This window comes from Chaetomium tenue, assembly GCF_020726465.1.
Source record: "Chaetomium tenue strain MPI-SDFR-AT-0079 chromosome Unknown F5144scaffold_2, whole genome shotgun sequence".
NCBI lineage: Eukaryota > Fungi > Ascomycota > Sordariomycetes > Sordariales > Chaetomiaceae > Chaetomium > Chaetomium tenue.
In genome coordinates, this window is record NW_027117330.1 from 3,014,172 (window position 1) to 3,039,988 (window position 25,817).

General features: G+C 55.9%; 9 protein-coding genes across 9 annotated transcripts; 5 read left to right on the plus strand and 4 right to left on the minus strand.

Moving 5' to 3' along the window:
- Positions 1-4,304: 4,304 nt before the first annotated feature.
- On the minus strand, positions 4,305-5,528 carry F5144DRAFT_527311 (uncharacterized protein). Its single transcript, XM_066786851.1, has 3 exons — positions 5,284-5,528; positions 4,857-5,224; positions 4,305-4,785 (listed from the first exon to the last, which is right to left on the minus strand). The coding sequence occupies exons 1-3, from the start codon at positions 5,368-5,370 to the stop codon at positions 4,494-4,496; spliced, it is 747 nt and encodes a 248-aa protein (XP_066646680.1). The 5' UTR covers positions 5,371-5,528; the 3' UTR covers positions 4,305-4,493.
- A 197-nt stretch (positions 5,529-5,725) lies between these two features.
- Positions 5,726-9,012, minus strand: F5144DRAFT_641863 (uncharacterized protein; the record flags this gene model as incomplete). The annotated part of the gene is made up of 2 exons (XM_066792784.1): positions 5,726-8,460; positions 8,764-9,012. The coding sequence occupies 2 exons, from the start codon at positions 9,010-9,012 to the stop codon at positions 6,082-6,084; spliced, it is 2,628 nt and encodes an 875-aa protein (XP_066646681.1). The 3' UTR covers positions 5,726-6,081.
- A 1,715-nt stretch (positions 9,013-10,727) lies between these two features.
- F5144DRAFT_562631 (uncharacterized protein) lies at positions 10,728-11,477 on the plus strand. Its single transcript, XM_066788333.1, has 2 exons — positions 10,728-11,187; positions 11,263-11,477. The coding sequence occupies exons 1-2, from the start codon at positions 10,846-10,848 to the stop codon at positions 11,269-11,271; spliced, it is 351 nt and encodes a 116-aa protein (XP_066646682.1). The 5' UTR covers positions 10,728-10,845; the 3' UTR covers positions 11,272-11,477.
- A 924-nt stretch (positions 11,478-12,401) lies between these two features.
- On the plus strand, positions 12,402-13,956 carry F5144DRAFT_618741 (fibronectin; the record flags this gene model as incomplete). The annotated part of the gene is made up of 5 exons (XM_066791935.1): positions 12,402-12,553; positions 12,623-12,767; positions 12,819-13,181; positions 13,245-13,392; positions 13,463-13,956. 5 exons carry the CDS (start codon positions 12,402-12,404, stop codon positions 13,954-13,956), a joined length of 1,302 nt encoding a protein of 433 aa, XP_066646683.1.
- A 948-nt stretch (positions 13,957-14,904) lies between these two features.
- F5144DRAFT_609982 (uncharacterized protein) lies at positions 14,905-17,017 on the minus strand (the record flags this gene model as incomplete). Its single annotated transcript, XM_066791646.1, has 5 exons — positions 16,366-17,017; positions 16,162-16,283; positions 15,427-16,087; positions 15,016-15,354; positions 14,905-14,937 (listed from the first exon to the last, which is right to left on the minus strand). The coding sequence occupies exons 1-5, from the start codon at positions 16,696-16,698 to the stop codon at positions 14,905-14,907; spliced, it is 1,488 nt and encodes a 495-aa protein (XP_066646684.1). The 5' UTR covers positions 16,699-17,017.
- Positions 17,018-17,451: 434 nt separating this feature from the next.
- F5144DRAFT_123758 (chromate transporter-domain-containing protein) lies at positions 17,452-19,288 on the minus strand. Its single transcript, XM_066782224.1, has 2 exons — positions 19,006-19,288; positions 17,452-18,929 (listed from the first exon to the last, which is right to left on the minus strand). Exons 1-2 carry the CDS (start codon positions 19,135-19,137, stop codon positions 17,511-17,513), a joined length of 1,551 nt encoding a protein of 516 aa, XP_066646685.1. The 5' UTR covers positions 19,138-19,288; the 3' UTR covers positions 17,452-17,510.
- Positions 19,289-19,878: 590 nt separating this feature from the next.
- On the plus strand, positions 19,879-21,917 carry F5144DRAFT_123769 (glycoside hydrolase). Its single transcript, XM_066782225.1, has one exon. It carries the CDS (start codon positions 19,967-19,969, stop codon positions 21,761-21,763), a length of 1,797 nt encoding a protein of 598 aa, XP_066646686.1. The 5' UTR covers positions 19,879-19,966; the 3' UTR covers positions 21,764-21,917.
- A 1-nt stretch (position 21,918) lies between these two features.
- F5144DRAFT_123770 (uncharacterized protein) lies at positions 21,919-23,252 on the plus strand. The gene has a single exon (XM_066782226.1). The coding sequence runs from the start codon at positions 22,061-22,063 to the stop codon at positions 22,925-22,927; it is 867 nt and encodes a 288-aa protein (XP_066646687.1). The 5' UTR covers positions 21,919-22,060; the 3' UTR covers positions 22,928-23,252.
- A 519-nt stretch (positions 23,253-23,771) lies between these two features.
- Positions 23,772-25,038, plus strand: F5144DRAFT_484641 (uncharacterized protein; the record flags this gene model as incomplete). Its single annotated transcript, XM_066785457.1, has 2 exons — positions 23,772-24,816; positions 24,875-25,038. 2 exons carry the CDS (start codon positions 23,772-23,774, stop codon positions 25,036-25,038), a joined length of 1,209 nt encoding a protein of 402 aa, XP_066646688.1.
- Positions 25,039-25,817: the final 779 nt, after the last annotated feature.

Below are 25,817 nucleotides of genomic sequence, written 5' to 3' on the forward strand. Positions count from 1 at the left end.
CTTTGTGTACACTTCTCGCGCTTTGGCTAGACCCAGTCCCCACGTCGATGCCGCTAGCCTCGACAGGGCATAGCTTTGGGTCCTCAGCTTCTTCTCCACCGCCGCAAGGTGGGCTTTCCAGTTGAGCTTCCGGTCCAGCCAGACTCCCAGGAACCTGGCAGACTCCTTCGGTCTGACGGGGCTGGTGCCTCCCCCTGGGTTAGTGAGTTCCAGCTGGTTTGTCCACTGCCGTCGTCCCTTGTTGAAATGGATCAGTTCGCTCTTTTCCGGGGCGAACTTCATCCCCCGACTGTCCGCCCATCGCATGCATGTTTCCCACGCCGCCTCCAGTTGCCGGACATTGGCCTCGGGGTTTCGACCAAACACCAGGAGGTTGGTGTCATCCGCAAACCCCGTTATAGCCAAGTGAGGGTGCTCGTCTTTTAGCTGCTTGTATAATGAGGAAATATAGAGGATGAAGAGAACAGGGGAAAGGGGTGAGCCTTGGGGGACCCCTGCCCGAATTGCCGTCGGTGCCGCCGTCTTGCCGTCGAAAAGAAGGGTGGCCTCTCGACCAGTCAACCAGTCTCTCGTCCAGAGGACCAGCCACCTCGGGTAGCCCATTTCTCGCAAAGTTGCTAGCAGTCGGGTGTGGTTGACCGTGTCAAAGGCTCCTGAGATGTCCAGTTGCAATAGGGACGCCGCACCCTTCTGTCTCCACGCCTCCTGGACCTGGGCTACTACTAGCCGGACAGCCAGCTCTGTGGAGCGGTGTGCTCTGCTCCCCATTTGTTCATCTGGTAAGAGGCCGTTGACTTCTGCAGTTTGAGTGACCTTCCTGGCGACCACTGACTCTATTACCTTCCCTAGGGTTGGCAGCAGAGCAATGGGCCTGTATCCCCCCGGGGTCTGATACACCGGCGGAGCCTTTCCTGGTTTCGGTAGTACTACAGTCTTCGCCCTCTTGAAACGGTTCGGGAACCATCCTAGCTCCAGACACCTTGTCGCCAGAGGGGCGAGCACTCAGCTAACGGTGCTCCGCACGCCTTCAGAAGGCCCATCGGGAGCAAATCCTCGCCTGGCGCCTTCCAGGGGCTTGCTCTTCCTATCGCTTCCGTGATCTCGGTCGGCGTCACTGCTTGTACAACGTCGAAGCCCGGGTTCCAGCTGCCCAAAAAGGCTTGGTCTTCCACGTCCGTCAGGTTGGCCGGTGGGTCCGGGAAGAACCTCTCGGCCAGCGCGCTGGCCTTCTGGTCGTGCGTTTTGGCCGTTACCTGTCCGGAAGAGTCCTTAAATTCCGGCAGCCTCGGTGGTTCTGGCGGCAAAAAGCTCCGCAGCCTAGCCCATCTTTCCAAGCTCCACATCTGATCGGGCTTCTTTGCCTCGCTTGCTTCCTGTAGGCTGTTTCTCCAAGCCCTCGTCCGTGCTTCGCGCGTTGTTCTGGCAAGGTCCTTGAGCCTTTCGCTGAGCTCCTCCCAACAGTACTCTGCCCTAATCTCCTTCGCCAACCTCTCGGCTCTCCTGGCCTCCCGGGCGGCCTGCTGCACCTCCACAGTCCACCAGGGAGAGCTGTAGCCGCAGCTCGCCTTCTTCCGTGGAGTGCTTTCCCCCGCGACCCAGGTGAGCCACTCAACCAGGCTATCGAAAGCTTTGTCAAGACCCTCGACTGTCCGGGTTCTGGCCGGTAGTCCGTCCGGTCCCGGGTCCGTGAGCCCCATGGCCTTGCATAGCAACGCTGATTCAGCCTTCACCCTCTCTCTGTCCATCTTGTTCCAGGCCCAGCCGTCCGGCTGGGTTGGCTTCGGCCCCAGCCTCCCCTCGATCTCGAGCACCTGTGGGTAGTGGTCTGACTTTCCGCGACACTCCTCCCCGTAGTATGTTGTCTGGAGGTTTCCCGAGGTCCAGAAGTGGTCTATAGTTGACGGACGGCCCCGCTGTCGCCCCTGAGGGGCTCGTGTTGTTGCTCCCCTTGGGGTCCTGATGGTGAGGTCCCACAGGAGACCCAGCTGCAGTAGGTCTTCAGACTCCCTGTCGTAGCGCCCGAAATCGTCCCACAGTGGGTGCTTCAAGTTGAAGTCACCTGCCAGAACTACTGGGTGGCTTGGCCTCGGTCGTCCCTGAAAGGCTCTTGGTACGTTCTCGCCGCCGGGGGGGTTGTATATGGACCAAAGCTCGAATCCGGGGCCCTCCCTTCCAAGGTCTGCCTCTGAAAACCACACACGGCACCAGTTCTCGGTGGCTTCGGAGTCCCACTGCTTGATCCCAAACCTCTTGCTCACGTATATCGCTGCCCGCCCCTCGAGCTTGTGTACCAGGTGGTATCTGCTGCTCCGGGGGCAGTATGTAGACTTCGTCTCCTTGTTAATCCACGGTTCCTGCACCGCCAAGAGGTCGTATTTGGCCTCCTCCAGCAAGACTTCCAGTGTTTGCTTGTTTCCTTCGGTGTTCCAGAGTAGGATTTTAATTTTCATTGCCTGCGACGGTGATCGAGTCCATCGTAGTGTCCCCCTCGGGGTCGCGTTGGTTCGGAGTAGCAGTGACCGCAGGGTTGGCGGCGACGGCAGGCGTTGGTCCGGTAGCCGGTTCGGGCGCCCGGGGCGGCGGAGCGGCGGTGTAGACACCGTTGACTACCGGGTTTGCGAACTGCACTCTCGGAGCCTCGAAGTTGATCCTGGTCTGCTGGGGGTCTAAGAGAGCCTGACGTTGGGCCGCAGCCGCATTCGTCGGTCTTCCTCTCAACCTCTTCCTGCCTACCACCTGATAGCTGTTGTCGTCCCTCTCCTCGCCCTCGAAGTTAAACGCGGGAGCGCTCGTAGGGGCCGTGCTGGCAGAGTTCGCCGCTGCGGTCTCATAAGTCCGTGGCCGGAACTGGTAGGCCTCCTTGGCCTTGGCGAGGGTCCTCGACTTCTCCGGGCACTCTCCTGACCACGCCGGATGCCTTCCTCCGCAGGCCGGGCATCGGAGCGGAATTTCGTTTTTGTGAGTAGGGCACTGGTTCTCGCCGTCCCTGCCGCCCTCTCCATGGGCTTTCGTCCCGCAGCGCGGGCACAATGGGGTAGCCTTGCAATGATGTTGTGTGTGTCCGCACTTCCAGCACTTGTAGCACTGTGTTGGGCTGAGGGCAGCCCAGTAAGGCTCGCAGTCCAGTAGTTGAGCCTTCCAGATCACTCCCTCGTCGCACGCCTTGCGTGCTTCCTCCTGGGAGGTTAAAGCAACCAGCACTGTTGCCCGGGTCGCCTCCCTGTGTCTCGGCACTCTGACCTTCACTTTATCGACTGTGTGGAGGCCTGTTTGTTTCCCGAATTCCTCCTCGGTGACCCCCTGGAGGTCCTTCTTCCACACGCCCTTTAGCAGGACTGCAAAGGTTCTCTTGCTCTCCTCGGCCTGCTCTCCGAAAGCCTCCTTGATCCAGTTGGTGTTCATCGAGTGCCAATCTCTCGCGCCTGCGTTCTGGAATGTGACGATTGTATCGCCGCTGGGGAGCCTTCGGGCCGCAACTGCTCCCTTCTTGATAAACACCCGGTTGATGGCCTGTATGGTTTCTTGCGGGGTGCGTTTGGCGAGATCGGCTGGCATTCCTCTGCCTCTGACTAGAATCTCCTTGTTTATGCGGGTCGGCACTATCTTTGTCGGCGTGTTAGGCTGCGGCTGAGAGGGGGCAGCTCCATGAGCGGCCACTGCGGCCCAGGATCCTCTGTCCTGGGCTCCGGTTCCGTTGACGGCTGCCTTCATTTCCTCGGCCACCACCTTGCGGAGGTTGGCAAGCGAGATGTTTCCAGTCTGTGACTGAGACGCGTTGTGCACCTTCCGGACGGCTGCTAGCAGGTCCTGTCCCATGCCTCTGGCTGTCCCTTTCTTCTCGGGGTCTGCTAGTCCCACCAGCTCGTCAACCATCTTCTTGATAACCTCTATGTCGGAGGGTGGGGGTGAGAGGGGCGGGGTGGGGGGCAAGTGTCGGGACTGCTCTAGCCCACTTCTTCCCCTTTGGACTGGGGCAGTAGGGCCGGCCATCCCGCCTCCACTCAGGGGTTCAGGGGGGCGTGGTCGTCTGGGTAACTGTGGGTGGGTCGGGTAGCTCGTGGGTCCGTGCGTGGGCGATAGAGATTTCCAGGGCGACTGCGTGTCCCGGATCGCCCTTCTTTCCACGCCCACTGCGGCCGCGCTGCGGATTGCGCGTCGGTGCACGTGGTGTGGCTAGATAGGGCTTTGCGAGAGCTTTCGATCAACGCAAGCTTTGGGACTTTTGGGGCCGAAATTCAAGGACGTTCCTAGGGTCCCTTGCAGCCCGTGCTATTAGTATTACTTTTTATTTACAGTTAATTCTCGTATAATTATATGAATACTTTGAGTAAGATCCTTCTAGATAGAAATTGAATCTCTTACTCTAAACTATGGCGGTTTATCCATGTTGCCGGCAACTCGCCCGAAGATGCTGTCAAAAATTGTATCAAAGCTGCATCATGCTGGCAAACGCTCCATTGTTGTCAGTCTTGAGAGGCCGACACGGCTTCAGCTCACCATTCCTTAATCTCGCCAGTGTACACTACAAGTTTCCCACCGTGCGTTCCCTTCTTGGCCGTCGTCAGAACCTTGAACATGCCCTCGGTCGAGTCACTGATATTATCAGGCGCCGCCTCGGCCACGCCCCAGACCTGCGCCGCCTTGTTGCCCATTTCCGTCTGAACCCACCCGGGATCCAGAATAAACGCCGTAAGCCACTCCTCCTCGGCGTTGATGCGAATGCCGTACCAGTTCAGCATGGCCTTGGATGGCCCGTAGGAGCCACTGGGCACCGGAGGTTGCTCCCTGCAATCCACCGAGTCAGTTACAGCGTCACTTTCGAAATTGTGCCTCGTAGCATTCGTTTTTCAACTCACCTCAAAGCACCCGCCATCGACCCAAGCGCCGCAAACCGTGGCCCAACCGTAGACCGCTGCAGCAACTCCCTCGTCGCCTGGTACAGCGACACCACACCCAGGACATTCACCTCGACATGCTCCTGGATATCAGCCCGCTTGACATCCTTGACCAACGGCCACTGCTTCGAGATGCCGGCGTTGGCGACGACAATGTCGAGGTGGTCGACGCCGTGCTTTGTCTGGAGCTCGGAAATGGCGTCCGTGGCGCTCTGCTCGCTGCTGGCGTTGTAGCGGACCGTGATCAGCGTGCTACCGGCGCCCTGTGGGAGGTCGGCTAGCGCTTGGGCGGTTGGGTGGTTGGGGTCCCGGACTGCGGCGATGACGGTCTGAACGTGCGTTAGTGCCTATTTAATTCGGTCCTTTGTCAACGACGGTGGGTATTTACGTAGTTGGGTTGTGCGAGGAAAAGCTTGACGAGGCCTTGGCCTAGGCCGCGGTTCCCGCCGGTGATCAAGACGATGAGGGGAGTCATTCTGTGTGTGGCAATTATTGGTTATGTGCACGATCTGAGAGGCGGCTTGAAATTGGTTGAAACGGATGAACTACCTATGCTCTGAACGTCCCGACTATTTAATGTCTGGTGGTGAATGCTCGGATACAATAATATACTTAGAGTTGAGATATTTCGGATGACCCCCTGACCTCTCCCTGTCATCAATGAAACGACGCCTTGACCCCCAACTATCGCCCAACAAAACGTGACGGCTGACGCTGACAAATGACGACACAACTCATGTCCTCAACGAACATGAAAGCCTCGGTCCACACCCTCAACAGATCAGGTAGCTCAACATGGTCGTCTCCCAACACCACGGCGTATTGTCAATAATCATTCCGCGCGTCGCACAGGGCCGCGGACATGGCATCGTAAAGTCCCCGACGTTTCAAAAGAGGGCCCTTGGCCTTTAGGAAACGGAAAGGAGTAGCCCTCCGGCTCAGCATCCTACATAGACGCGGTTGAACTATACTGCGTCAGCTTGGTACGTAATAGAGGCCCTTAATTCCTTTCGAGGTGGTTGCTTGGGGACAAGACAGAGACCGTTGAAGCCTGGCTCAGGCCGTCTCCCAGTCATCCACATCAATGCCCGTTGGCCCCAGCCATACATGTACATATATGAGTAATGCCCACCTATCTAATTTAATGCCCCTGATCTTGGAATTACAGTCATGAGACAAGATAAAATCACGTTTCGATATCAGGCTCGCCACCCCAATAAACGGTACCTCGAGCCGTGGAGTGCAACCACGGCCGCCCGTCCTCTTCCTTGCACTCTTGTTTGCCTTTCTGGACCACTTGTAACATCTCTCCTCGCAATGCGCTAACCGCACTGGCCAGCTGTGCGTCCGACACCGCCAAGGTATCCCGATATTTTGGGTCTGCAAGATAGGGCAAAATCCAGGCGGGAACCTCTTCCGTGGGATCAGCGCCGGCAGCCAGAAACATGGCCATGATATCCGCAACAGCCGCGCGATCGCCGGGGCCCGCCCAAACACTGCGGGCCCAACCGATCCAGCCTCTCCACGGTGTGTCGAGGTACGTCGTTTGCCCAGCCGGCTCCGACAGGCGGTACGCCACCGGCATGTTCGGGTCAGCCCCCAGAGAGAGAAAGAACGAAATGGTTGTCCTGAGCGCCGACGGCGGCCCCGGCGGGTGGGCTGACATGATCGAGAAGCCCAGCGGGTGTGCCGCGGCGTGGTAGAAGAGCGGGAAGCAGCCGCACGACATATGGACGCCCGGCTTGCAGAACTCCCCAAAGTCAGGATGTGCCTTCATGTAGTTTATCGCGCCCGATTCAGCCGCGAGGACCAGAGCGGCATGGGCAACGCCCTGGTTGGCATCTGTATGACGAACTAGCAGCCTCTTTAGTGGCCACTGGCTCTCCGTCCCAGGCGGCATCGGTTCGACTTGACGCAGCCAGCGCAAATAGGGGCCGATTTGCCAGAGGCTGTGATCCCTCCCTTCTGGGTCCTCCGCGTCAGCTCGGGCACCAACGACAAGAGCCCCGCAATACCACATATTGTAAATTATCCGGGTGTCGTGATTGTCCTGCATGAGTGAATGTAGAGCATAGACCGACAACGCGGCCTGAATCCGCGGCCGGCCCTCATCAACGCGGAGATATTCCAAACCCCACACCCCATCCCCATTCAAAAACTCAACAACCGACCGATGCACCCACGCAACCCCCCCATGGCCCTCCCCACCCATAACCAACAACCCCCCACACCGACTAGCCAACCACCCTCCCAACTCCTCCCTTATCTCCTCTTTATCCTCTTCCTCCAACGCCACCCCCGGCTCCGCCCCCTCCCGACACAACAACGCCACCGGCAGCGCCCCCAACCGGTTTCCAAAATACTTCCACGCCGGTCCATCCGGGCCGGAAATGGCATGGCACACCCGCAGCGTAAACGCGCCCTGCTCACGGTACCGCTCATTGACCCGCGCCAGCATCAACTTGAACATATCCTCCAGCTCGGGCGGTAATTCATTCACGCGCGGCAGCACCGCATCAATACCATCGCCATCAACCAAACCCTCCAGCACCGCACGGCAGGCGAGCACCACCCACAGGAATACGCCCGTGGATTTCTCGATGATGGCCTGCGTAAGCAAGCGCGCCTTGACCGCGTGCCGGCGGGTTTTGAGCAGTTTCTGAACAGCCCTGTGGGCGGTAAGGGTGGCGTCGACGTAGGTGGCGATGTCGTGGTGAGTGAGGCGGTGGAGGGGGAGGGTGGGGAGGTCTTCGAAGGCGGCGACGCAGGCGGGGATGGGCCGGCTGGAGATGATGGCTTTGAAGCCTGGGTTGGTGGTTAGCTCTTGCAGGAAGGTGATAGCGTGGCGGTGGTCGCCGGTGAATTCGTCGAGGCCGTCGATGAGGAGGCAGAATTTGTGGTTGTTGTTGTTGTTGCTGTTGAGGGTGTGGGTTTTGGTGGCGATGGTGCGGAAGGCGTGGTGGGTTTCGGTGAGGGTGGGGAGGCTTGGGGTGGCTTTGGTGATGTGTAGTTCTTTCCACATGCCGGGGAGGGCTTCGCGGATGAGGGAGGGGTGTCGGGAGAGGATTTGGTGGAGGAGGGATCGTGAGAGACCTTCTTGGTTTTTTTGTTCGGGGGTGCCGAGGTTCCAGAAGAAAAAGCTGGCTAGGGTGACGCGGCCACCGTTTGCCCACTCGGTGAGGAGCTCTTTGGTGCGCGGGTGGTGGTAGAGCCGTTTCATCAGCGTTGACTTGCCGCTGCCGGCTTTCCCGGACACCCAGTAGATGTCCTCCCCTGATCTTAGCCACTCGGAGAGATCATCCCACTGCACCTTTCCGTCTGGTGGTTCAAGTGCCCAGTTCAGAGTCTTGGCATGGGCGGGCTTGATCTCTTCCTCTCTCGCTTCCATGGTCCGGAACCACAGCGTTTCTAGGATCTTATCCTGGTATTTTTGATCCACCACATCCTGAGCCGTGTGGGGAATACCGCGCGTGCTGATGTTGGACTGGGCAGCCAGCTCTTGGGTGGGTGACGGTTCGCTCTGGGAAACAGAGGGGCCCGAGGTGGCCGGAAGGAGGTCGTTGAGCTTGGTGGTGAAATGCGAAAGATCATCGAGGAGATCGGCAAATTTCTGCTTGTCCCTGATGGCCCAACGAAACCTCTTCACAGCGCGTTTGTGCTCAGGGGTCTGCTTTCGCAAACGCAATTTGTCGAGCTCCCGGGTCAGCCGTTCCATCGGAGCGCTGCTGGCCGCCCTTGTGGCATCTTCAAGAGCAGGCAACGTCTTTTCACTCCCTGTTTCCGCATCCGGGGCGTCAAATGTCTGAACACCATATCTTGTCTTCAGTTGGGAGGTGTCGGTTAAAAGCGTGCGGATGCATGCTAGGACCCTGACGACCGTCTCCTGGGTATTAGGGATGTCCAACCGGGGATCGTAGTCGTTCCGAAGGAGGCCAACTCGGTCGGCCCAGTGGAGCAACATGGTCCTTTCGATATCCAGCTTCGTATCAAGCATCTCATAGTCCCGACCGATGCTCCTCGAGTCAACAAAAAGAGAGTAAAGCTCGGCCACATCTTTGAGGGTGCTGAGGATGCCGGCAACCCCTACGACTCCGAGAGCCAACCCGGCAACCTCCATGTTGGCTTCCAGGTGTCAATAAAGTAACCTTTACTCACGGCTCCGGAACGCACTTCTTTCTCATGAGCGGGGAAGTGGGAAGAGTCATTTCTTGGCATCGATCCATTTATTCGCTGAGGAGGCCGCCGCAGCCGCCTGCCTCGGGGGCCAAAACTCTCGCGTGAATGGCTCACCAGCTGCCTCGCGGCAACACAAGCGGCTCCAGATCAACCCCTGGATGAGATTTACAGTTACTATCACGCCTGTGGGGGGACGGACAAGAAGTCCTGAGAACGATGGAGGCGACTGGGAAAGTTCTCGATGTCATCGAAACTGAGCCAATTACTGTCTTCATGTTGTCACCCGAGTTGATCACAACACACGTTTGTGGGTGCCAGTGTAATAAGTGTCATTGTCTGAAGGAGTTATTCTTAGACAACAGCTGGGACACGAAAGCCGGGACCCCGTATACGCTCCGGCCTATAGTAGCTGAAACCTCTTCTCGTCCATTCCGCTTTCCTGACCGAGAAGGACAGCTGATGTGGCATGCATGGCCGCTTACTACCTATGTTAGGTACCCTTTTGTGGCAGAAGTCTTGGAACAGCCTAGCTGCAAGCTTCGGGGATGAGAAGTCTGCTTTGGTGTTGCCCAGGGGTACACCAACAGCTCGCTGCATCTTCAACGTATTGACATGTACCTTGCCCAATGGTTGGTAGCATCTTCTTGAGTTGCTGCGCAAACGGGATCATTATTAAGGGACACCCATGAATGAACTCACTCGCAGTGGACAACGTCGCCAATCAACACTAACTTCCCTTTTTACCAGTGAAGCAGAGGTTGCCGAAATCGATATCCCAACTCGCAACCTGCCCGGCTTTTCTGACAAAACAAGACGAGTTGGTGCTATAATTACGTACTAATATTGATCAAGAGGACGGCGTGGACAAGGAGTCTTCGCAGGGGCTCGAAAATAGTCGCGCCAGCCAGCACCAAGGGAGGCGTCCAAGCGAGTACCCATCCCCAATTCAGTTTATTGACAGACGCAACAGGGCGCCACACACACACAAGCATGTGGTTTATTTCGTAGAGTTGTCCACTGCTCCTTTGCGGTGAATACCGTGGACGAGCATTAGTGGGCCACGCGAATGGGAGCATCGAGCGAGCTAATGCAGTTTGTCGGATTTAGCCCTTCGGCGCGAGGAAAATATTCTTGAATGGAATCGGAGCCCGAAGCTACCCTTGGTGTTGTTTCGTTAGGTTGAGAGTCTAGAATCATCATGCGAGAGAACTGCCGCAAGGGATGAAACTGCGTGCCGCGCTACACGGTCCCAAAGCGCTCTTCATCTGTCTAGGTCTACGTAGATTGGCCATGGCGGTCAGTGGCGTTGTTAATACGAGGAGGCTTCAGCCCAAACTCGCTGCGCACTAACTCAGTGTCCGAGACAAAGAAGGCTGGGGCAGGTCATTGAACCCAAGACCGTATCCTACCGCTGGCAAGAATTGTGACGGCTACACGTGTTGGTCTATTATCCTACCCCTCTCTCCAGAAAATTGGAGTTGGTTATCCTGATGGCTGTCAGCCGTCGGTCCTAACCCGCCACTGGGCGCACTAGCGATCGGAACTAGCTTGTCTGTTGTGTGACTGGATCGCTCAGGGGAGAGTCTAAGACCAAGACTGAATAATGTCAACCGATGCTCATTCACAACTTTGCGCATATTTTGGCATTTAAGACCGGTCGAGTCCTTCACTTCAAGCGCCTCAGATCATCCCATCATCACTCCCAACCACAACTTCAGCTCCGCACTTGACATCCATCCACCCTCACACTTTCCCACCACTCACCACTATCACAATGAAGGCCTTCACCCTCCTCGCCCTCGCCCTCCCCGCCGTCCTCGGCAGCCCTGCCCCGCCCCCCCTCGCCGACGGCATCGTCGCCGCACGGGGCGACAACACCAAATGCAACCCCTACACCGACTGGGGCCACACCCAGGGCGCCAACGGCTACTACTGCCACAACTTTGGCGAGTGGCCGGCCGAAGATTACCACTGCGTCCGGTACAAGAACGCCGACTACTGTTCCGCCAAGGCCTACTGCAGCGACACCAACCCCTGCAAAGGAAACGGCATCTGCCGCTGGGGGGTCTGTGTTGAGAAGGTCAATGGCAAGCAGTGCCAGCGCACTTGCGATTATGTGAGTGTTTTGTTTGAGCTTCGGTGTTGGGGTTGATGTGCTGGGGTGGATGCTGACTTTTGGTGCTTGATTTAGGGTGCTTAAAGGTCTAGTCGAGCAAGGTATTGGGGGTATTTGGCTTAGCTTGGTTTGATGGTCCGATGGTATGGGGCAGAGGGATCTTGGACTCGCTTTGGTCGACTTTGTGTTGTTTGGGATTCCGCTCGCCGTGGCAGGTTGGGGATATTGGGAGATCGTGTGTCTACCGTCATTAGTGCGTCCCTTTGTCGCAAAAACAACGTCACAATTACTAGTCAGAAATCGTTCCTTACCTATACTGTCATGCTCTTCCCCAGGCCCCCGCGGCCAGGTGTAACAAATACCTATGTACCTAGGTAAGGCATCCTAATACCACAATCCACCTGTCGATCCCCAGCTCAACCTGAGCGGCGTCTAACTGGGCTCATGCTTCTTACAAGCGGTGGCCCGTCTGCCAAACATGGAGTTTCGTTCCGAAGTGGCCCCATGACTGACGTTTGATGACTGTCCAAACGGCGTATCTGCCTCAATCTAATTGTGACAGTGACGTTAAGCAACGGGTCACTTCGTCACTAAGTCTAAAACGGGTTATCAGACCCTTAGGGGGTTGCTATCTGGCCAAAACAATGGCTGGAGGCATGGAAAAATACCAGTTAGGTACCTATCTGGGGCTGACATTGAAGTGACAAGTTGACAACAGCATTGTATAAAGCACGAATCTGGGAAAAACTAAACAACACAGGACTCCTCCAGTCGGGAGCCTCTGTCGCGAGATAAGATGATCACCCGCTACCTAAATGCGTTTTTCGAGTCTCCACCTCCAACATTCAGGGGATTTATCGGAATGGAACCCTAATTAGTTACATGTAACTTGGACCGAAGGTACACCAAGACTTGTTGAATCCCACCAATCGTTGGTGGGAGATTTGCACAACGCCCATCCGCATTCACATCCTGGCTCCTCAAAACACCCTGGTTTGTGGAGAATCCGCCCTTGACGATTTCCGGTTGGGGAATGAATTCGCAACATGATACTCCGTGATTCTCTCCAACCCCGGAACCAGCGTACACTTGGGCCCCTGGCTCATTTTCCAATACTGAATAAGGCCTTACAAAAGCTCGGTGATAGAAGTATGTTCTTCTCAAGGTGGTTTCACAGCTTGTGTCACCATCTCTTGTATGATTAGTCTCCTACGATGGGGCCTTTCGCTCTAAATCTCCTTGCCGCTGCCGCTCTCCTGTGTGGTGAAGCCGCTGCCCAGCTTCTTGCGTTCCCAGGTGCCGAGGGCTTTGGTCGCTACGCTATTGGAGGTCGTACAGGTCAAGTTTACAAGGTAACCAACCTCAAGTAAGGCCGATTGCCACAAGATGTACCGAGCTCCAGATATTGCATCCCGGGAACTGACAAGACCGACAGTGACGCTGGTTCTGGATCCCTACGAGATGCTGTGTCGCAGGCCAACCGGATCGTCGTCTTTACCGTTGGTGGAGTGATCAATATCAGCTCCCGTATCGTCGTTTCAAAGAACACATACATTGCTGGCCAAACCGCTCCGGGAGATGTAGGTTACTCCACGATAGTTTCCAACCCTACGTGCTCACAAACTTGTTAGGGAATCACCGTCTATGGCGACGGTTTCTCCTGGTCCAACGCCCACAATTCCATCACTCGATATATCCGCATCCGGATGGGCAAAGGAGGCCAGTCTGGCAAGGATGGCATCACCATCGCCGAGGGTCACGACATGATATTCGACCATGTTAGCGTTTCATGGGGCCGAGACGAGACCTTTTCCATTAGCGGCACTGCCGCAAACATTACTGTCCAGGATACCATCATCGCTCAGGGGCTCGAGACCCATTCTTGTGGTGGCCTCATGGAGACCGACGGCGGCATCAGTCTCTTCCGCAATCTGTACATCGATAACAAAACCCGCAACCCGAAGGTCAAGGGCGTCAATGACTTCCAGAATAATGTAAGATCATAACAACACACCATCATGATCTGTACCCTTGAACTCTGACATATGTTCTTGTAGGTGATCTACAACTGGGGCGGCGGTGGCGGCTACATTGCCGGTGATAGTTCTGCTGCAAGCTACGCCAACATTATCAACAACTACTTTATTTCGGGTCCAAGCACGAGCGTGACCGCGTTTACGCGTGGAAATGCAAACTTCCGTGGCTGTAAGACGTCTTTCACTTTGTCCTTGAAACCCCCTGCACCGGCCTGTTATCCCGACTAATCACAACCCAGACGTGTCGAACAACTTCTACGATTCCAACAGAGACGGTGCTCTTAACGGCGCCGCTCTCTGCGCCTCGACCACCTGCTACTCGAACATGGCTATCCAGAGCAGCAAGTTCAACTATCCTGGTCCTGCCAACTTGCTGTCCCCCGCTGCAGCCGTAGACCATGTTGCAGCTCGTGTCGGCTGCTCAAAGCCGGTCCGTGACGGGGTCGATACGGCGCTCATCAACCAACTGAAGAGCTGGGGGAAGTCCGGCGCTCTCATTAGTGACGAGTCGAGCATGGGCGGCCCGGGCACCATTCGTGGGGGGACGGCGCCGGCTGACGCGGATGGCGACGGCATCCCAGATGCTTGGGAACGATCAAATGGCCTGGACCCCAACGACGCTAGTGATGCTATGCGCATCTCGAGCAGTGGGTACACTAACCTGGAACTGTATATCAACTCGCTCGTGCCAGGCACATATTATTATTATTATTCATACTCCGCTATGCCCTAGGGCGTGCCGGACCCTCTGCTATTTAGTGTACAGGAAAACCGTGCCCTCCCGGGCCGGGTGAAAAACCCCTACCAACAATCAAGGAACGATGCGTTCTGGTGAGTCTACGTATACAAAGAGAGGAGGCCTCCTGGCCTCCGAACGGGGGCGCTTCAGGCCGCCGGTTCCAGCTCGAGCCTCCTGGCCAAGCTGTACATCGGCAGCCTCCCCGAGTCCATCAGCCAGTCGAGGATCCTCCTCGCAAGCCGTGCAGTCGTGGGATTGATACCGTGTAGAACTGAGTAAAAGTCCCGTCGTGTCCGAATTCCAGTTCTCTCCCATCTTCGAGTCAACGGTGGGGCCAAACACCACACTACCAGGTGTTCGGCAGTCTCTCGTCCCTCGCCACACTCGCAGGCAGGCGTCAGAACCTCCGGGACTTCCCGTGTAAACAAGTAGTCCCGTAAGCCTATTGCTCCCGTCCGGATTTGAATGAGCAGTGAGCTTTTCGCCTTGCTGAGACCGTCATGCCTCCTTAGGGTTTCGTTCCGGAATAGCGTCTCCCGCTGATGGTCAAAGTCGTCCGCCGGCCTGGTGATTGCTCTGCCGTCCCGCCAGGCACATATTAGACAAAGGGGTTCTTGAGATTAGTGGGAGACCACATAATCAACCAGGCCTACGGGTCAGAACGAAAAGCGTGGATGGATTGAACGTCAGTGAAGATATTTGAGAGCGAAACAGGCCCCTTTGTAGTTGGGATTCCATTGTTAACTCAACATTATGTTCCCACAGGGGTGAAGCTACCTAGACAGAACGGATAAAACTCCTACAGCTTTCGTATCGACGGCACTATTTGTTGGAAACCTCATTCTTGCGACACTAGGTTCATCTTTCACCTTTGTCGCAGGCAGGATGGAAGATGTACTCCCATTGGACATCCACAAGGCTCCCCCAGAGCGGTTCCACACATCATTTGCAAATGGTATTCCTGGCAATCATCAGCTGCGAGATTGTTAGCACAGCGGAATATCCTCCTTGATCTCCCTACCGTCTGCTGATTGATGGACTGGTAATGCTCACATTGTTTCTCCGGTTCAAAAACTCGACCGATGCCTTCTCAATTCTGTCGACAAGACTTTTACGCCGAGCGTCAGTGTACTCATACAGCCGGGCCCAGTTTGCAAGCAGCGCCAATGGGGTGTCTTTATGGAACCGTGGGCAGAACTCTGATTTTGTGGCCGGATATGTCCTCTGCCACCTTGACAACATCCCGTACAGTGAACAGGGTAGTACGTCAATGTGCTGGCGGAAGATCTTGAGTAGGTGGGCCGCCACGAAGTATGCCTTGGCCAGCTGGCCGCTAGGGTCAAACATGAGATCGTGGAGTTTCTCTGGGTTGCTGTTATCAATGTCGCTGACCTGGTGTCACCGAAGCGTTAGCCTTTTGCAACGGGTAACGGAGTGCTGTCGGGAGATAGGGGGGAGGACTACCTGTATTTGGTAAAGTCCGTCAATATAGTCAAGAGTGGCGTGCCACCCGCTGCTCCATTGGTCGACTCCCTCCCAAAGCATCATTTGAAAAGCTTTTACGCCCTGACAGCGGTCGACATCAGGCTTCAGAAGACGGATCAACCAGTCATCCTTCGTCATCTTCACCCTATGATGGAAGCTGTCGGCCAGGACAAACCCAACAGTGGCCGGGCCCGTCAACTGAGCCGCGCTTCGTGAGCCATTTCCGGTTTTATATTCCGTGGCAGTACGCATACTGAACCAGACTCGCCGTTCTCTGAATGTCTCCTCGCCGCCAGGGCCCCCGAGGGGAACTGTGATGGCACGACGGTCGCAGCGAATACCGGACCCAATCCACTCGTCCGCGTTCGCGTCCGTGCCGCGCGGGGTGAAGTAGTAGAAGATGAAGTTGAGGAAGATCCATTGGTCCGGAAACGTGCCCAATGACCACGACAGGTGGCGATTGCCTTCTTCGGGGCCTTCTTTCCTGCAGAATCCATGGAGCGAGTCCAGGGTCCATGTCAAGTCACGATTGGGGTTGTCGGACAGGGGACTGGATTGCTTTCCCGGATGCGTCATAAGGGTGAGGAGCGTGGCAAGTACAGGTAACGAAATGACCCAGTTACACGGGCCGGTAAAAGACCTACACGTGGGCAAAGAAAGCCAGTGTTAGCAAGGTGGCGGTGCCGTTATAGTATCTCTGAGAGAATAGCTTACCACATTTGAGCATCGGATTCGTAGGACATGATCTCATGTCTCTGGTCGTGTCGGCGATCGTGTACCGGAGTGGGTGTCGCGTCTGCGTCTGCCTCTGCCTCTGGCTTAAAAGTGAGGCTTCTCTGCAGGTGGGAAAAACGGGTTAGGGCATTGGCTCCGGTTTCTTGTATCGATCATGCGAACAGCCAAAGAGGAATAACGTACCGCTACCCGTCGAACGGGATGATACAGCCATTCTCTATTATCCCTGAGGTGAGCCAAGGAGATCCCTTCACCGATAGGGTTCAGATCTTTCGAAGCAAGCCATTGGAGAAGTTGACGATCCGGCACGCAACGATCCGGCTGGTAAGGATTTTCTTCAAAGGGTGGACCGAGTTGGCGACGTTTTGACGGACCAATATTGGCGTCTGGCCAGGCGGAGCGGAGAAGCTTGGCCATCTGTCGCGCTGATTCAGTGGCGACTGCCGCCTCTGACTGAGGATGCAGGCGGGCAACGTCGCAAAGGGGGAAGACATATTGTGTTTGACGTCCCGTCATCTTGGTTGACCTCAAGCTGTATCAAGGCTTTCCAGGAAGGTGAAGATGCGCGCCATGTTCGAATGTGGAAGTCATTGCCAACCATAGGCTGGAGGAGGTGACCTGGGCCGCCCCCAATCTCATGCTGGAGAGGTTGACTAGGAAGCCCCCTTCCCTCTGAGATCGACTCGACCCCGAAGACGGTCAATAGCTTCTCCAACAACTCGGACAGGCTTTTATTCGTCAGTGGGTGCTGGCTGTGGTTCGACGACATCGTGGATACAATGGTGAAAGACGGGATTTAACAGTGTTGGTACTCGGTGGCCGAGTGGAACTGTGGAAGAGACTGGAGAGGGAAAGGTGAGGGGCACAATAGCGCGCACAGGAAGCCACCATTTTGAGGGCAAGTACATAAACAACGCTTCGACGCGTTAGCGATTCAACCAATGGTTTTCCAGAATCCGGCACTCCCGTATCGGTATAACCATATCGGCTGCCTACATACACATAACGGAAAATCCCCCGGCAGAGAGATGTGGACCAGGGTTGAATCTCGGTCTTGTGAGAAACTGCCCGCGGCTGGAGAAATTCTTAAGAGGCAACGAGGGAAAGGCATCCGACACGCGTATCTGAAACGCAGGGGAGGGGATGAATGTTCGCCCAAAGACATCACAAGCCAGGCTTTACCCTTTCATCAACCTATACGCTTTCCATGATGGGTCCTAAGCTAACCATATACTTCTTCCTCACACGCCCGCCAGGGAATCACTCTTCGCATTGCGATTTGGCGAGACACGCTTCAGTCGACCCTCATCATCCACAGCATCCAGTCATCAAGCCGACACCACACCATATCTCACCAAGCCCATCACCGCACCCAACATGATAGCCAACGGAGCATTCACCCCAAAATACCTCCCCCCAACATAACTCGTAGCCGTGATAACCACCCACCACGGATCATCCCCCAGACTCCTCCCGGCCTGAAACCCCTCATCAATATAACCCACCCCAAAAATCCGATACACCGCCGTATACATCAACCCAACCGCCCCAGCATTCACCCCCCTCAACACGCTCCTCACCCACCTCCGACTCCTCACCGCACTCCACACCCCCATCGTCCCATGCACCAACACCAGCCCGGGCGTAAAAATCCCCACCCACGCCACCACCGCCCCCCCCAACGAACCATACCCCCCACCCAGGGCGGTCAAACTCCCCAAAAAAACCGCAAAATTAAAATTCGGCCCCGGAAACGCTTGAATCACCGCCAACCCTATCAGAAAATCCCTTGGCGTCACCCACCCCTCCGCGACTACATACTCCCGCAAAAGGGGGATGACCACGGGCCCGCCGCCGAAGATGATGGTGCCGGCGAGGTACATGTTGGCGAAGAGGCGGTAGAGGAGGGGGGGCGGTGGGGGCAGGGTGCTGCGCAGGGTGAGGGCGGTGACGAAGGTGAGCAGGAAGAGGGCGATGGTGAGGGTGCCGGTGCGCCAGGTTAGGGAGGGGGGGAGGATGAGCGTGTGGGAGGGGGGGATGATGCGGGGGGAGGAGGTGGTGGTGGTTGGGGAGGGGGTGTAGCCTGGGTTTTCGGTGGTGGGGAGGTCGGAGAGGGGGGTGCGTTGGCGGATGGGCGGGGGGGTGTTGATGCTGAGGTTGTTGTTGTTGTTGTTGTCGGGTTCAGGGGTGGGTGGGGGGTTCGATTCGAGAGAGGTCTCGGTGGGTTGGGGTTGGCGTCCGGGCCGGAGCTTTTTTGCGGTTTTGGCTATCTTTGCGAGTGGACGGTGAAGCCAGCGGAAATCGAAGATGGCAGTGGCAAGTCCCGAGATGACCATCAGCACGGGGAAGTACCAGAGTGCGTTGTACATCATACCGGCGGCGGCGGTGAAGAAGACCACGAGCCGGGTCAGCTTGTCCGTAATAGCCTTCTGGGATAGCTCGACGGCGGCTAATGCAATCACACCCACGGTGGCTGAGTTGAGGCCGGATAGTAGGGCGTAAACTGGACCAGGAAGGGTCTCGTCGATGCTGGCCACTCCGATGGACAAGGCGTACATGCCGATGGCGCCGGGAAGACTCCAGAGAAGGAAACTCAAGACGGCTGACATGACGCCGCCGCGGATCAAGTTGATGCAGTACAGCATCTTAGTGCTAGCGGGCCCGGACAGCGATTGGGAGATGCTGAACAGCTCCTGGAAGACCTGCTCGTCGATCCATTCCGTCTTTTTGACAAACTTTTCGTTGAACTGGTCAGGAGGTCAGGAGCAGGCCTTCTAATCTCTGCAAGATGAGAAATGAGGACAGAGCAGCCGGTGAACTTACGATTCGAAAATGAACGGGTGGACCGCCAAAGGCAGTCACTCCCAAATGCCAATTTACCTGCACAACCTTCCAGGCACGCCGTCCCAAGCTCCTAACGTAACGAGGCAGCGTGTTCGCGATAGGGCCGTTCATGGTGGTAGCTCGAGAACCACGATTTTCCAACGTGGGAATAATAATGAGTCAATGAAGAGAGCCATGGTGCTAGCAGATGATGTCTGAAGGTTGCCCAGATTTCCCCTGTCTGCTTGGAACAATGATGCCATCGAATGCTAACCTGTTTGGGACAATGCCGACCTGTCAGCCGTGTTTGTACGGGTTAAAGGTTACAGCCGGCCATTGCTAGTTACTTCATACACTGGGGTGTTTAATTCAGGCCCTTACATGCGTGGAGACTGGACACTGCAGGTGAGAATCGATCCAAAGAGTCCCCAATAGATGAGAAGGTTCCGCAACACCACATATGGAGTTGAGACTGGATATTGGCTGGGCTGGGCGTATAAATTGGGTACAAGCCGACCAATTCGGCCTGGTGGTTTCTCTGGTTGTTGTCTGTTTTTAATAATTACCGGATACTTAATCAGGCTGTTTCCATCGTTTCAAGTTCTCACAAAATCATCGTGGAAAGTGAGAGGTAAAAAAAATTGTGGCCCAGATCTCCGAGTCAGCAACTTGGGCCAAGAAAATGAATGGAGGGAGGAATTGGCGTAATCTTACACACCTTTTCAATATCTTTCAATGTTTAATTACACATCTCTCTTACCACCCGCGAAATTTAACCCCCGCTTTACGCCGAGGGCGTAATCTTCAACCCGCCACCACCCGATACAAACACGGCACAGTCGGCACTTTGCAAAGCTGAAACCCGAACCCAAGGCTGCATCATGCATCTCGCAACAGCCGCAACGGTAGCACCGGAGGCTGTAGCTTGTGCAATCCGCTTCGATAAACATCATCCTTGAAGATGCCAGCGCTAGGACGACGGAAAACATGGGCATTCGTCCTCGCTGCCGTCATTCTCTTTTCCCTTTATACCTTCCAGCGTCTCAATGCAAATGACTCCAGGTTGCTGACCAATTCTTGGAGTACCGGCGCTGGCGTCGCCCCAAAAATAAAGTCAAAATGGGCCAAGATGAAGCCCAAGTACCCGGTTAAGGATATGCGAGCCCTCCCAACCGGGCAACCGCTAGCCCTGCCCAAGGTGCAGAACGACTTTAGCCCAGAGTCCGACGCGGACCGCGACGTGCGTCTCAGGCGCCGAGATGCCGTTCTGGCCTCTTTCCAACGATGCTGGAAGTCGTATCGCAAACTTGCGTGGATGAGCGACGAGCTAACCCCTGTTAGCGGGGGCAGACACAACCCCTTTGGCGGATGGGGGGCTACTTTGGTCGACAGTCTCGACACCCTGTGGATCATGGGGTTGAAAGAAGAGTTCGAGCACGCCGTTGCTGCGGCATCGAAGATCAATTTTAACAAGGTCCCAAACCACGACATCAACGTCTTCGAGACCAACATCCGCTACCTAGGCGGCTTCCTCGCCGCCTACGACCTCAGCGGCGATGAGCGCCTGCTCACCAAAGCCAGGGAAGTCGGCGAGCTTCTCTACGTCGCCTTCGACACCCCCAACCGGATGCCCATGACGAGATGGAACGCGTGGGCAGCAGGCTGGGGCCAAGCTCAAGTCGCCCACGATCACGTCCTTCTCGCCGAGATTGGTTCCTTTTCCCTCGAATTCATCCGCCTGTCAATCCTGACGGGCGATCCCAAGTGGTACGATGCCGTACAGCGCATTATCGAACTCCTCCAGGCGCAGCAGCAGACCACGCGCCTCCCGGGTATGTGGCCGGTGGTGGGCGACGCCCGCAAGGGCGACTTTACCCGATACCAGGACTATACCCTCGGGGCTATGGCCGATTCTCTGTACGAATACCTGCCCAAAACATATGCCCTCGCTGGTGGGCTGTTGCCGATCTACCGGGAGATGTACGAGCAGTCGATGGATACCGCCATCCAGCACAACCTGTTCCGGCCGATGCTGCCAGACGAAAATGACGTGCTCGTCTCCGGTTTGGTCAGGTCGCGCGCCGACAACGACAAACTTGTACGGGAGCTACGGCCCGAGGGGCAGCACCTCGTGTGCTTTGCCGGGGGCATGTTCGCCCTCGGCGGGAAACTGATCAACAACCAAACCCACGTGGAGAAGGGGGAGAAGTTGACCGACGGCTGTATCTGGACCTACCAGGCCATGCCGCTAGGCATCATGCCCGAGTGGTTCGACATGCTGCCTTGCGAGTCAGCCGACCGCTGCCCGTGGGATGAGGATAAGTGGCGGCGGGCAGTGCTGACCAAGGCCGGTCTCGATGGCGACATGGACCCAAAGCATGGTGATGAAATCATTGCTCACAAGCGGATCCCGAAGGGCTTTGTTTCCATTGGCGATTCCCGGTACATCCTGCGGCCCGAAGCTATTGAGAGCGTCTTCATACTCTATCGTGTGACCGGTCGCAAGGACCTGCTCGAGTCGGCATGGAAGATGTTCGAGGCCATCGAGGAGAACACCAAGACCCCGCTGGCCAACTCGGCTCTTGACGATATTACCGTCACTGAGTGGAAGCCCAGTCAGACAGATTCGATGGAGAGCTTTTGGCTGGGCGAGACGCTCAAGTATTTCTACTTGATGTTTAGCGAGCCCGATTTGATCAGCTTGGACGAATATGTCTTCAACACGGAAGCGCATCCGCTGAAGAGGCTGCTCCTGTAAAGTATCTCGCGACTGGATGATTATCTGGGAATTTTTGGATACAAGGTTAGGTTTCACTCTTGTTTGTATTATGATAGTGTCTGCGGGATGGCTATGGATATTAGGAGCTCTTTACAGGTTAAATGTCCAACTTGCTGTTCTGGCCGCCGAAATGTGATCACCCACAACAGCTTGCCACCCCCTCATTGGGCCTTCATTGGGCTGCCTCCGGCGAAACAAAAGTCATCCATTCAACCTTCATTAGGCTTCGACTCTCCCAGCTGCACTTGATATTTATCTGCCTGACTTCCCGACACCATGGTTAACGGCACGATCTACACCCGAGCGTACTCCAAAAGCAACGCCGGCCAGCTTAACTCAGGCCGAGGCCCAACGGGACCCCCGCTCTCAGGGGTCCAGCTACTCGCCGAGTTTCAAAGGCATGCCAACCGGAACAACCGAATACCCACAGCTCTCGTGTCGGTCAGCAACCGTCTCGTGGATACAGTCCACCGTGCGTTTCAAAAACACTATGTCAACGGTGAATCACCGGCGGATATCTGGGTGGTGTTCATCGAGTCTCCGGCCGAAAGACAGGCACCCGCCGTCCGACTCCATTCTGCGCGAGAATTGGCTCAATCCCTCGGCCTGAAGCCAGAACACTTCCATTACGAGTTCGTCTTCGAGTGGGGTATACCCCAGGGCTATGTGCTGCACAAAGTCTCCTTGAAGACTCTGATGGATCGCGGGCTTCAAATCGACTTGGAAGATTTGTCAACTCAAGAGTTGCGTGTCTCTACGGCGAGGGGATTCGAGCAAAGTTCAAGTTATGGTCCTGTCGACATCGGCATGAACTTGGGATTTTTCGCAAAACCGTTTGGGGCTCGAGCGCCTCTTGACTGGATAGCTCACCAGTGGTATTCTGATTCTGTGCGAACGTGGTTTGACTATGGCCGTGACGTGGTTGAGCTCCGTTATGCGCATGAGCATTGCGAGGCCGTTGAGGTCGACTTCTTTTGCGACCTGGACCAGAGAATTGGCACTGTTTTGATGGATTGGTGGCTTGCAGACAGCGACTTTGTGCGGGATTACGAGGACTTTCAGAGGTGGAGAGAGGCCATGGAGGATAACATTGCAGACATAGAGGAAGAAATTGAGGCAGAAGCAGTAAAGATAGGCTTATGAATCAGAACCCCTTCATTTAAGACCACTCCAGCAAGGTAGGTACACTTCTCCTGCCCCCTCGCTCCGATGTAGCGACAGCAGAGTGAACATTACAGATGGCAGGCATCCTGACTACCTTCCATCCCCTCGCCGTCGACTTCTCCCGCAATAGTATCTTGGCGCTTCTTAACCCCTCTATTTCCTAATTTGGAGGGTTCTTATGTCAAGAGAAAATGGGCTGTCCTCTACATCCGCCCACCGGCGGGCCGTGAAGCCGTGTTACGGGCCGAGGTCACCACAATGCACTCCAACGTCAAGCAGTGCACTATTACATAACACATCACACTCAACCCCTCGCACCGGACAAAGATTCCCGCGTCCCAAGAGCCATCTGCTTCCTGCCATACCGATTCTAGCCTCTGTAGGATCGAGGTGGAAATTGCGGGGCCATGCTTTCACAACATGGCAGGTAATAAGCACGTCATCCCCTAATTCGATATCGCCATGCCACAACACCCGGTTGTACGCACCTCGCAGTAACCAAGCCGCTAAAAACGTAAAGGGATCCCCATCTTACTCATGGATGGATCCATCAAGGGATCACGCCATCTTCCGACCGGCGACAACCGACGGTGCCGTGTTCGGATCCGGGGTAGTACTTATACCTGCGGTTTCGGCCCCTAATTACCTGACTTCACTTTGTTGTTCATCCGCATCAGTTTGATTGTCTCTTCATAGAGGAGCCTACCGGCCACTATCCTATCTACTAGTCCAATTTGTTCGAGCCTCTTATTCTCACAACTCCCGACCCAGTCCATCCCCTCTCCTTCGGTATTCTTCCAGACCAACACCAACAGTAAAGAAAATGGCACCCGGCCTTCTCGCCGACGAGGCCCAACCGAACCTCCCCCAACCCGCCCCCAAACGCAACGATGACGCCCCGCGGCACATCTTCCCCGACGGCATCCGCACCTCCGGCCAACACCCCCCCCTCTACGACCTCCTAAAGCCCTATTCCGCCTTCCCCAAACAAATCACCGGCCCCACCGTCTGGCAACGCTCCGACTTCACCTCCAACCCCTCCCGCTGGATCCACCCGCTCACCCCCTCCGAAATCACCGAGCTCTCCCTCGCCGCCGACACCTTCCTCGCCTCCAACCACCCCCTCGAAGGCATCTCCAAGTCCACCTTCCCCCTGCCCACCCTCTCCGCCACCCTCACCACCCTCCGCAACACCCTCCTCAACGGCCAAGGCTTCACCCTGCTCAAGAACTTCCCCGCCCAGACCTGGGGCCCGCACAAAACCGCCGTCGCCTACCTCGGGCTGGGCACCCACCTCGGCTACCCCGTCTCGCAAAACGGCCGCGGCCACGTGCTCGGCCACGTGAAAGACGTCGGCGACGACCCGGAGCAGATCCACGCGGTGCGCATCTACCGCACGGCGGCAAGGCAGTTCTTCCATGCGGATGATGCGGATCTGGTGGGGTTGTTGTGCGTGCATCGCGCGCAGGAGGGCGGGGAGAGTGATGTGGTGAGTGTTCATAGGGTGTGGAATGTGTTGCAGAAGGAGTTTCCGGAGGTGGCGGAGTTGTTGACGAGGCCGGTGTGGTATTTTGATCGGAAGGGGGAGGTGAGTGAGGGGGAGGAGGAGTGGATTAGGCAGCCGGTGGTGTATTTGGAGAATGGGGGGGCCGGGAGGGTGTATTGTAAGTGGGATCCGTATTATGTGAGGAGTTTGAAGAGGTTTGAGGAGACGGGCGTGGTGCCGCCGTTGAGTGAGGAGCAGAAGAGGGCGTTGGAGGTGCTGGAGCAGGTGTGCCAGCGTGAGGCACTGCATATGGTTCTGGAGGTGGGGGATGTTCAGTTTGTGAGCAACGCGCATTTGTTGCATGCGAGGACTGCGTATAAGGGTAAGTACTTCGCTTCGGCTTTGGGTTTTGTTTGAGGGTCGTACTGACAGGCGTACAGATTTTGCTCCTCCGGCACCACGGCGTCACTTACTGAGGCTGTGGCTGGCCACGCCGGAAGGCGAGGGCGGATGGGCTCTACCCATGCCTGATAGTCATGAAAAGAAGCGTGGCGGAGTGCAGGTCAACAACACGCCGCCCAAGGCGCCTCTGGATGCGGAGTAGGGGCAAGTACATGTATCTACTGCAGCATATACATTGGCATAGTAATGAATCATGAATGGATGGTTGGAAGCAAACGTGTTCTTGATAAATGATGCGGAACCTATGGCGTTGAAAAGCCTTGCCGGCCAGTTTATTCTTCAAGTGCCTTAACTACAGTACCTAAGGTAAAGAAGAGTCAACTTAAATTGATATTCAGGGGTCACCGCACAGGACACCGCAAGAACTCTCCATTCGCATACAACATGCAAGGCAAGCTAGGTAGGTAGGTATCCATTGTCAGTAAGGTTGACTTTGTGGATCTGACGCCCGAGGCTCGAAACCCCGAAAACGTTCGCCAGTATCTCAAGACATTGTGGGCAGTGCTAGGGGCCAAGGTAGTACCTTGTTATCGTTTACTTTAATACCGTAGGTACCTTAGCTAAATAGGTAGCGTCGCAGTTCCCACTCACCACATGTAAATTATACTATCACGGACTCATATTACGGCGTTAGACCCCGGAGGAATTTGCGTAAGTGGAGATCAACTGCGATCAACTTCCATCCTATGCCAAAGAAGCTTCCGCAGCTTCCATGCAGCTTCCAAGCCATTCTTGCAGGGAGAGACGAACAGGCTGAAATGCGGATCTGAGAAGAAGAACCACGATCAGCCTTCTAGAAGCGTTGACCCCCAAGCCGGCGCATGGCAATGACAATCAACGCCGCCAAACCGGGAAAATAGCAGTGTATATTGGCCCAGCCGGGTCTTCAGAACCAATCATCACCACCGGATCATCCGAGAA

Excerpts from the sequence above, each read along its gene's own strand:
- F5144DRAFT_527311 (XM_066786851.1), bottom strand. The coding sequence starts at position 5,370 with ATGACTCCCCTCATCGTCTTGATCACCGGCGGGAACCGCGGCCTAGGC. Across the intron at positions 5,225-5,283 it reads TCCTCGCACAACCCAACTAC|ACCGTCATCGCCGCAGTCCG; the intron begins GTAAATACCCAC and ends ACGCACGTTCAG. Across the intron at positions 4,786-4,856 it reads TCGATGGCGGGTGCTTTGAG|GGAGCAACCTCCGGTGCCCA; the intron begins GTGAGTTGAAAA and ends GGTGGATTGCAG.
- F5144DRAFT_562631 (XM_066788333.1), top strand. The coding sequence starts at position 10,846 with ATGAAGGCCTTCACCCTCCTCGCCCTCGCCCTCCCCGCCGTCCTCGGC.
- F5144DRAFT_123758 (XM_066782224.1), bottom strand. The coding sequence starts at position 19,137 with ATGAACGGCCCTATCGCGAACACGCTGCCTCGTTACGTTAGGAGCTTG. Across the intron at positions 18,930-19,005 it reads CACCCGTTCATTTTCGAATC|TTCAACGAAAAGTTTGTCAA; the intron begins GTAAGTTCACCG and ends CCTCCTGACCAG.
- F5144DRAFT_123769 (XM_066782225.1), top strand. The coding sequence starts at position 19,967 with ATGCCAGCGCTAGGACGACGGAAAACATGGGCATTCGTCCTCGCTGCC.
- F5144DRAFT_123770 (XM_066782226.1), top strand. The coding sequence starts at position 22,061 with ATGGTTAACGGCACGATCTACACCCGAGCGTACTCCAAAAGCAACGCC.